This window comes from Lissotriton helveticus, chromosome 4_1, assembly GCF_964261635.1.
Source record: "Lissotriton helveticus chromosome 4_1, aLisHel1.1, whole genome shotgun sequence".
In the NCBI taxonomy this organism is placed as follows: domain Eukaryota; kingdom Metazoa; phylum Chordata; class Amphibia; order Caudata; family Salamandridae; genus Lissotriton; species Lissotriton helveticus.
Genome location: NC_136063.1, coordinates 542,901,020 through 542,911,385, shown reverse-complemented (window position 1 = coordinate 542,911,385; position 10,366 = coordinate 542,901,020). Strand labels below are relative to the sequence as shown.

General features: G+C 48.4%; 1 protein-coding gene across 1 annotated transcript in view; it reads left to right on the top strand.

Annotated features, from left to right (window-relative positions):
* Positions 1 to 5,653: 5,653 nt before the first annotated feature.
* Positions 5,654 to 10,366, top strand: part of PI15 (peptidase inhibitor 15) — a 45,179-nt gene continuing 40,466 nt past the window's right edge. The window contains exons 1-2 of the mRNA XM_078687131.1: positions 5,654 to 5,782; positions 6,320 to 6,625. Of these exons, the coding sequence (XP_078543257.1) occupies positions 6,359 to 6,625 (267 nt within the window). The 5' untranslated portion in view covers positions 5,654 to 5,782; positions 6,320 to 6,358. The remainder of the gene's footprint in view (positions 5,783 to 6,319; positions 6,626 to 10,366) is intronic.

Sequence of the window (10,366 nt, the reverse complement as noted above, 5' to 3'; positions counted from 1 at the left end):
AAGAGGTCAGCCCAAAGTTTAAATTGAAGCCCATTCAATTCGCGATCAGCAACATCAAGTTGCTGATCGTGAGCGTTTAAAATAAACCTCCCGGCAAGATTCTCAATGCGGGGAGGTCAGGTTTATCATTGCGAGTGGTCGCATATGCTCACAACCGCTCGCGATGAGAAACTACCAGTCCACGTTGAGAAAGCTGCCGCTCGAGTACAAATCTACTAGAGCGGCAGAAAATGACCGCTTGCACTGTGCAATTTGTGGTTTGCAATGATTGCACAGTGCAGACAAGCATCCGGCACTGTGCAATCAGTGCGAACAGCATTTTCCCTACCGCACTACGCAGTTCGCGTAGCCTGTGTAGTGCGAAGTGCACTTCATGCAGCTACGTGTAGCGCTACTACGCGAACTACGCTTGGGGTTAGCATTCATACCAGCCAGGTATCTTTGTTTCTTTTAAGGCAGAAGGTGTTTGGTTACTTATGCGGGTTGTCATATTCTATGGCATGTTTGGGACATAAATAAGTAGATTGCTCTGAGGTGGTGACAGGGATGACAGTTGGAGTGAGGGGATCTACTGTCCTGGTCATCACCATCTCAGAGAGGGGAGCTCCTGTTGTGTAACCATCTAAACTTGGATAAACACATCTTTATTCATACAAGAATCACCAGATACCTTTATCTTCATTTGTTAAACTCCCTCCCTCCTGCAGTGACCTCAAGCTGTCCATCCCAAAATAGAGCCTCTCTAAGCACAGCGTCGTCAGGACATTAAAGGTGTCAGGGGCTAAACTGTGGAATAGTATCCATTAAAACAAGCATTGGCATTGCCAATAGGTCTTGCTTGTGGGACCTTATAAGTATTCAGTTTTGCAGCACAATATGATGAGTTGCGTTGCGTGTGTGAGTGGCGTTGCTTGTGTGAGTGGCGTTGCGTGTGTGAGTGGCGTTGCATGTGTGAGTGGCGTTGCATGTGTGAGTGGTGTTGCGTGTGTGAGTGGCGTTGCGTGTGTGAGTGGCGTTGCGTGTGTGAGTGGCGTTGCGTGTGTGAGTGATGTTGCGTGTGTGAGTGGCGTTGCGTGTGTGAGTGGCGTTGCGTGTGTGAGCGGCGTTGCGTGTGTGAGTGGCGTTGCATGTGTGAGTGGCGTTGCGTGTGTGATTGGCGTTGCATGTGTGAGTGGCGTTGCGTGTGTGAGTGGCGTTGCGTGGATGAGTTGCGTTGCGTGTGTGAGTGGCGTTGCGTGTGTGAGTGGCGTTGCGTGTGTGAGTGGCGTTGCGTGTGTGAGTGGCATTGCGTGTGTGAGTGGCGTTGCGTGTGTGAGTGGCGTTGCGTGTGTGAGTGGCGTTGCGTGTGTGAGTGGCGTTGCGTGTGTGAGTGGCGTTGCGTGTGTGAGTGGCATTGCGTGTGTGAGTGGCGTTGCGTCGATGAGTGGGGTTGCGTCGATGAGTGGGGTTGCGTGGATGAGTTGCGTTGCGTGTGTGAGTGGCGTTGCATGTGTGAGTGGCGTTGCGTGTGTGAGTGGCGTTCCGTATGTGAGTGGCGTTGCGTGTGTGAGTGGCGTTGCGTGTGTGAGTGGCGTTGCGTGTGTGAGTGGCATTGCGTGTGAGGGTGGCGTTGCGTGTGTGAGTGGCATTGCGTGTGTGAGTGGCGTTGCATGTGTGAGTGGCATTGCATGTGTGAGTGGCGTTGCATGTGTGAGTGGCGTTGCATGTGTGAGTGGCGTTGCGTGTGTGAGTGGTGTTGCGTGTGTGAGTGACGTTGCATGTGTGAGTGGCATTGCGTGTGTGAGTGGCGTTGCGTGTGTGAGTGGCGTTGCGTCGATGAGTGGGGTTGCGTGGATGAGTGGGGTTGCGTGGATGAGTTGCGTTGCGTGTGTGAGTGGTGTTGTTTGGGTGAGTGGCATTGCGTGGGTGAGTGTGGTGTTGCGTGGATGATAGCGGGCTTGCGTGGGTGTGAGTGGCGTTGCGTGTCTGTAAGTGTTGCTGTGTGGGTGAAAGTGGCACAGAGCCTTTGATGTGGCCACTTACTGATTAGCATTATTAAAATCTGCATGAAAATGTATTTTATTATTACTATTTATTCTTTGCCAAGCACTCATCACTGATCTGGGCAGCAGTCAAAGTGCATAAATAAAAGTAAGTGAACTCTGATCCTGGGGGATTTTGGTAGATGTTTACGTACAGACATACACAATACAATGCACATACCTTAAATGGAAAATATAAATGCAACTTACCTTTATCTGTCGGGAAAAAAAATTGGGTAGGAAAACTAGTTTGATTAATGCAATCACTTTAGGCCCCTGCATGCTAAAAGCGGGGACGCATTTTTAGTTTGAAGAATGTGATAAGCTGAAGGAGGAGGGGGTGCAAGGGATGAGGGAACACGGCCTGGGGGAAGCTGGCTGGGGAGGGGGAGGAGAAATGCAAGGAAGTTAGGGGAGGAGAAGCCGAGAAGCCGCAGAGCGCACGCTGGGCGAAGCCCTTTGATGTGCTGTGCGGCAAATGGAGGGAGGCTGATGCGCGTTCATGTTTGAACACGTGGTAGCCATAGCCAATAGGTCTCGCTTGTGGGACCTTATAAGTATTTTGTTTTGCAGCACAATATCCTTGTAACTAAATACTTATAAGGTCCCACAAGCGAGACCTATTGGCTATGCCAATGCTTGTTTTTCATGTGCTTCACCCCAGCCGTGGCTTTTTTTGGCAATAGGTGTAATCTGTCAACATTGAAAACGCAACAAGAGATAGACTTCAGGAAAGCATCGTGGCTATCGCGAACCTTTTTTTTTTCTTCATTGAATACCTCATAAAACATGTCTACTGTTTCTAGGCACAGTAAATAGCAGATGTCACAATTTTTTTTTAATTGATTTTTTTCTGCAGATTTATATAGGGCGAACGTATTGGAGCGCTTTACATACGCACTAAGTTACCTTACACAAGGACACATTCATTTCTAAGTAGGCACGGGGATATTAAGCGATATGCCCAGAATCACTGACTGAAAGCTGACCAAGGACAGGCTCGAACCTGGTTCCGCCGATCCAAAGTCGGCATCTCTGGCTGGAAGGCCATAACCTCTCTTCGGCTCGCTCTCCGTACTATGGGGCTTATTCACAAGCCCCGTGTGACATACCGGCGGCGCAAGCGACTTATAAATAAGCCCCTATCATTGGAGCGGTAGTTTGTGAACTGAATTAAGAATGAATGGCAAATGAAACAATATGAAGCGATGCCAGCATTTGCAACAACAATTGGACAACACTGGCAATGGGCTGAACATATTAGGGCCGTTTGTATGGCCACCCCACCCCCACAGAGCACTGAAGGGCATGGAAGGACACAGGGGACTCAGTTTAAACCCTGGCATACATAATGTGCACGTCTGCTCCTGGTGGGAAAGGAGCGGCGGTAATTATAGTGCCCGGTAGAGGCTGTAAACTGCGCATCCCAGTGACGGGGCTGATGTATGCCCCATCTGCTGCTTATCTTTATTAGAAAGGGACCTCCAGAAATGAAACGCCGCCAGTTGTCTGCTCAAGATAAACAAACGGCGCCTGATATTAACGCGCCTTTGCTCCTGGGTCCTCGCAGGCCGGGGTCTCCCCTACTGATGCTTACCAGCATCTGTGCTTTAATGTTACTGCGGGAAGTGACAGAGCATCCAGGCACCGCGTGTGTGACGCCGGGCTCTGGCGGGAAATGCGGAGAGCGCAGTGCGTGACTTGAGGTGTGCGGCCATGCATCGGCCTTTCTCCGTCCTAAGGCTATGGTGCCACTGCACCTTCTACACGGATATTAGCTACGCCCCTACGCGGAGAGAGGGATTATATGTGGCTTTTAAGGTGACTTGCGTAGTGTATGAGGCCTGTGGGTTAAGTGTGAGAGACGTGGTGCGGAATGAGCTGTGTCTAGGTCGGGTGGGTGAGTTGTGTTTCGAGATGATGTGTGGGGTGGGCTACGGGTGAGTGAGCTGTGGGTTAGATGTGATCGGCGAGTTCGGCAGCTCATAGGTGAGAGAGCACAGATTGGTCTCTGGGTTTCGAAGTGTAAGGTGAGCTACAGGTTTGACGTGTGAGCTGTAGGTTTGACGGGTGAGCTGTAGGTTTGACCGGTGAGCAGTAAGTTTGACGGGTGAGCTGCAGGTTTGACGGGTGAGCTGCAGGTTTGACGGGTGAGCTGTAGGTTTGACGAGTGAGCTGTAGGTTTGACAGGTGAGCTGTAAGTTTGACGGGTGAGCTGCAGGTTTGACGGGTGAGCTGCAGGTTTGACGGGTGAGCTGTAGGTTTGACGAGTGAGCTGTAGGTTTGACGGGTGAGCTACAGGTTTGATGGGTGAGCTACAGGTTTGACGGGTGAGCTGCAGGTTTGACGGGTGTGCTGTGCTGTGCGGTGAGGTGGGGTATTGGATCTGTGAGGTGAGACTGGCTTGATGTGCTGGTGTAAGATCCCACAGTCACTGGGGCAGTAGCGGGGTGAGGTAGTATGAGAGAGGCTGATATGTCGGGTGAAATGTGGGACAATATGCAGGGTGTAAGACCAGCAGTGGCGTGAGATGTAGGTCCATCTGCGGAATGCCTGGTGTATACTCTGATCTCAATGTCCAGGAGGAGTGCTGCTACGGGCTGGGGAGGGGGAGGAGAAATGAAAGGAAGGCTGTGTTTGCGGGGAGAGAGAGGGGAGGTGCTGGTGTGGGAGGGGGGAGGTGCTGGTGTGGGAGGAGTGCTGCTAGGGGAGGAGAAGCCCTGGCCGTGAATGCTCGTGCATGTTCACGTGAACTGCAAGAAAACGCCGGGCTGAAACCCCTTAGTTTGAAGAGGATTTTGCCGACATGAATTCGATCCTATCCATTCCTGCGGAATGGGACAGGCTCGACCTAAAAAGAAACCTATACCCACTTATGTAATCTGGTCAACAAAAAAGTTGTTCAATAAGTGCACCTAGTGCTGACCCTCGTAGCTCATATTATTTTGTCGTTATTGTATTCACTAACAGAGGAATACCCTACCCATTGCTTATGTTTCATGCATATTGTTGTTTCAGGTTTTCGCTTTGGTGGACCGTTTCAAAAGATGTTTTATTATTTATGTTTCTATTTTCAGTTTATTGTTATTCTTTTGTTATGCCTAGAAGTCGGACACCCTGTCATTTTTTCAGCACATTGTGAGAATAAACATAAACTTAAAGATAGTCGTAGGCATCTATTTACAACAATAAATAAATAAATATATTCACATGCACTTTAATGTCTCTAATGTAATCTCTTTGCTCGTTTCATTCTTTTATCACTGTGGTGGGCAGCAGCCACTGTGCACATTATTTCATGCAATAAATAGATGGCATGTAAGGGACGCCTAATGTGGTGTAACTCAAAGGAGCATTTGCTGTGTACACAAGAAATCCTAGAACAGGAGAGAAGAGAAGGAAGACCGCGGCCAACACCGCATGTGCTTTCTCTTCTGTAGTACACGAGTCACAGCCACTGTCCCTTTTTTTCTGCGCGAGGCTGCTGGACCCGCAGTGAACAGATGCCACCCAATCATCGCACGCTGTGTGACAAAACTCCTCCCCCTTCTTTTGGCATGAGAGGGGCTCCTAGAAAGTCAGCCTAGTCTATATAAGGTGAGCATTTACAAGCAGGGAGCATTTACGGCTGTTTGACCAGCAGACTCGAACCTCTCCTCTTGCAGAGGCAGGATACCCCCCTCCCCGGTTCATTCCGAAGTCTGCACCTCACTTCTCAGCACACCACTCCGAGAACAGTGACTTCCCTCAGTCCTGACCAGGTAAGGCCGTTCTCTCAGATGCCGGGCTCGGTCTAGTATTTATAAGCGTCAGCGGGCTTGGGACTCGGCTGGGAACAGCATGATGCGCGGCACGCGCTAGATTGAGAGCGTGTGTGTGTACAACAGAGGGGCACAGGCGCTCTGCAGCCAGTCTATGCACAATCTGGGCTTTCTTCAAGTTGTGATTTCTGCTGTGCGCACTACATTTTCACTGGCAATAGAACAACTGAAAGTTCACATTATAAGGCAAAACGTCTATGGTAGGAAGATGGTGTTTTTTATAGGTTCATTTGTGACATTTGCTTATATGTTATCTGTGCAAAGTTTGGCCAATCCTACATAAGGACTTGTGCGTGCACCTGCACTTGTGTAAAATATTTTTTGTATTTTTCTAAACATTGAAATCATTTATCTGCCCACACGTAGAAATGTGGGCACTGATGTAATGTTCGCAGTTTCCCAGACTTTAGAAGTACAATGTTACAGCTGCGACCTGTTCCTTCCCGCTAATCCGATCATTTTATTTCTTGGCTGAAGGCACATCCAGTTGGCGGCTGGCCTCCCCAAAACATTCAAATGATGTCCTCTGTCAGCTGCGCGCTGCTGCTCGCCTTCCTCTGGGAAACAAGTGCCATGGCGCTGCTCAACTCCACGGGCCCCTTCCCGCCAGACAGTAACGTGACATTAATGAACTCGGCTCAGAGGGCGCGTCTGGACTCAGCAAACATCCCGCGGGCCAGGAGGAGGCGCTACATCTCCCAGACGGACATGATCGTCATCCTCGACTATCACAACCAGGTCCGAGGCAAGGTCTTCCCACCTGCTGCAAACATGGAGTACATGGTGAGAGGCTTCTGGTTTCGAGGCGTTCGTTATTTGGGAATGTGGGCAGTGTTGCTGATTGGCCAGCCTGTGCTCTGTTTCTGACATCAAGGCTGCCAGTGAGATGCGTTGTCACTGAATACGAAGTAATGTTTTCAGTTAAGCACGTGCTGACCCTGGAAGTGTGAACCCGTGGCGTTAGCAGTGCAGGTGAAGATACTAAGGGGCATGCCATACTGTGAGGCATTCTGCGGCTGCAACTGTTCTTTTATTTCCGTTGTCTCACACGAACACACCTTTCCCCTAGACTAAAGAGTTGGACGTTGCATCATCAATACATTTGCTTTAAGTGCCACACTCACTCTGACCTCGATACAGTTACACTTACTTTAACACCCAATACAGTTACAGCACCAGTGTTTCTTGTGCTTATCACCACCACCTGATGATATGTAGCTCCCCTTTCCCTGTCTCTTTCCCTACCCTTCCACTTTCCTCCCAATGTCCCTTTCCTTTCCTTTCCTTTCCTTTCCTTTCCTTTCCTTTCCTTTCCTTTCGCCCTTCCCATTAACCCTTCCTCTTAACCCTTCCCGTTAACCCTTCCCTTCACCCTCCCCTCACCCTTCCCTTAACCCTTCCCTTTCCTCTTTCCCTTCACCTTTCCCTCAACCCTTCCCTTCACCCTTCCCTTAACCCTTCCCTTTCCTCTTTCCCTTCGCCCTTCCCTTTCCTCTTTCCCTTCCCTTAACCCTTCCCTTTCCTCATTCCCTTCCCCTTAACCCTTTCATCTTTCCCTTTCCCTTCACCCTTCCCTTTCCCTTCACACTTCCCTTTCCTCTTTCCCTTCCTCTTAACCCTTCCCTTTCCTCTTTCCCTTCCCTTAACCCTTCCCTTAACCCTTTTCTTAACCCTTCCCTTTCCTCTTTCCCTTCCCCATAACCCTTCCCTTTCCTCTTTCCCTTCCCCATAACCCTTTCCTTTCCTCTTTCCCTTCCCCTCAACCCTTCCCTTCCTCTTTCCCTTCCCCCTACTTCTTCCCTCCCCTTCCCTTCCTTTGCCTTCCCATCTCTGCTCCACTCTACTCCTCGCCACCCTTCCCATTCCTTACTCTTCACACTTCCACTTCTCTTGGTCTATTATTGTGAACTTTGCCATGTCAGTGTCCATCTCCGCTCTCCCCCCATCCCCTCCTCCTCAGCTCAGCTCTACCCTCCCCCTTCCCCTCCCCCTTCATCTCCTCTCCTCTCGAAGGTGTAGGCTTTTGAGAAAGTCTTGTTTTGCATACGGCACCGTATCTATTGTCCATAATGCACTCCACGCCTGTGTACATGATGGACGCATACATTATGGTTTCCAAGCAAAGTGATTACACCCACGGTAACTGTCTATACATTACTCAGGGAAATACAGTACAATCTAGGTGTCCACCCACAAAGCAGTAACATTAAAAATATTCAGCAAATGCTGGAAAGCACTAATGAAACCTATTTCCAAAATTAACTTGCACCACTAACTTTCATGCATAGGTTGTGTACAATGTACCTGACGTTCACTACTCGCATAGGTTAGCAGAAATTATGAATGGGGTTGCTTTAATGTAGAAATGTTTAACTTTGTGAATGGGCCAGTTCCATACTACTATCTGATCCTATTGCCACTGTTTCACAGCAGAGCTCTGTGCTACAGAACATTGCATTATCTCAGAAACATTAATACGCTAGAAATACATTTGTTTTTATAAGCAGGACGTTTCCTAAAGAGCCTTTGTCATACCTATTCTCCTGAAATGCATTAGTAGTGTTGTACCTTATTTTTTGGCAAGTTTATTCAATAGAATACTATTCTGAGAACCATACAGTACTCCATGAAACTCCAGCTCTATGCTATTCCCCAGGTAACAGTTTACTTCATAGTTTCTGACTACGGTGGGCCTGCCTCTCTTTTTCGAGGTACATGTGCAGTACAGAATCATGCTATAAGCTTCAGCTTTCAAATGTTGTTCAATGACTCTTTCTATTGGTTAGTTACCTATTTCTAAGGTGCACCTTTTGAGTGGTCCATTGTTTGGGATGATATTTATTTGTCCAACACGATACAACTCACTGAATGTATTGGGTACGGTAAATAACTAAACCGCCATAAGCAAGCGTGACCTGTCATTATAAAAAAAAACTAACTTCTTGGGAATTACCTATTGTTAGGGGTCCTTTGTTGTTTAGTATTGCATCTCCTAATATGTGTTGGATCATGGAGTTCACAAAAAGTGAAATGTGTGGCCTCACAAATCTCCCTGGGTGTCATGCTTCATCACTGGCAGCACCCCATTCACCAGAGAAAAATCTAGTCTTGAATTGACTTCTCATTATTGTAAGCAGTAATTTTAAGGGGGTGAGTAAATATGGAATCAGGATCTAGAGAATCTAATAGTACTTGTGCCTTAACCCAAAGACTTCTTTTTAATGAGGGTAGGCCTAAGGGATGATAACAACTTGGGGGGATGCACAGGACTATCTATTATCTCATCATCTGAATTGGTCATCATGTTTCAGCCTGTGTAATGGCCATCAAAGGATATTAGGCTTTCTTCAGGACATTGATTTTTTTTTCTACCTCCTCTGCTAAAACCAGTAGATCCAGTAATCAACAGGCACACTATGCTATGAATCCAGTGTTTGCTGGAATTGCGATGTTTATGTTTCGATCCTAACTTAAACTATTGAGGATCTCATGAAGAAGTTTGAGGACAGAACCCTTGTAGTCACACATTCATCAAGGGTATTTTCCCTATGGATTACCTAAATATTCGAATCAAACCCTCCGAATTATTTTTGTCAATTACATTTTATGTTAATTCGTTGGTCCGATACATATCAGGATGCTCAAAACGGAGCAACAAAGGACTCCTAACAAATAGGTAATTCCCAAGAAGCAAGTTTTTATTTCTTAATGACTGGTTATGTTTGCTGATGGTAGCTTTTTTTTTATAGATAGAGAAGATGCAAAAAAGTGACCGCCCTCTTCCTCTCATTCCTTAGGACCCGATATGGTAATTAACTCCCAATTAGAAATTTGTTCCACAAGGGGGGCGTGGCTTGGACGGCAGTGCGAATGGCCGCCTAACCTCGAGCTCCGCAACTCAGGAGAACGACTCCATCAGTTTCCTGCTGACCCGCTGTCCTATCCAGCAGCAAAAGCGGTGATCCTGATGCCTCACACCTTGCTGAGCCCTCCGGTGCCTTGATCTCTCCTCTCGAGGCTTCTGACGAGGAGTTTTGCATTCTTTGGGGGGATCGCGCGCCAGCGCCGATTCTGCACAAAATGGCGCCGCGCCGTCACGGCGGAGATGCCTGACGACCTCTCCGGTCTCTTGTACCCAGCAACACCTGGACGAGTTTATCGCAGCCGGGGGTGTCAGCTGCTCCCCAGTTTTCCCCTCATGCCGGTAAGAAGCGAGAGCTAACACGCTTTCACAGCGCTGTGCTGCCACTCTCTGCCCTTCTCGCCTGACCTCAAGATGGCGGCTGCCATCGGAAAAACGCTCCGATCCCTACTTGCTCCAAATAACTGCAATTCAGCATGAAAGCGCCTGTAAAGAGAAGCGGTTCTCCTCTGCCCTCATGCAGAAGACCACCTGTCTACTTTCTGTGAGGCTTTCCTCGATCCTTGGGGGGTCACATTTCTAAGTTACCTTGGCATCGTGCCCCTACCCAGCACCTCACTACCAGCACCTAACTTTGCTTCTCCTATCAGCTATACAGGGTA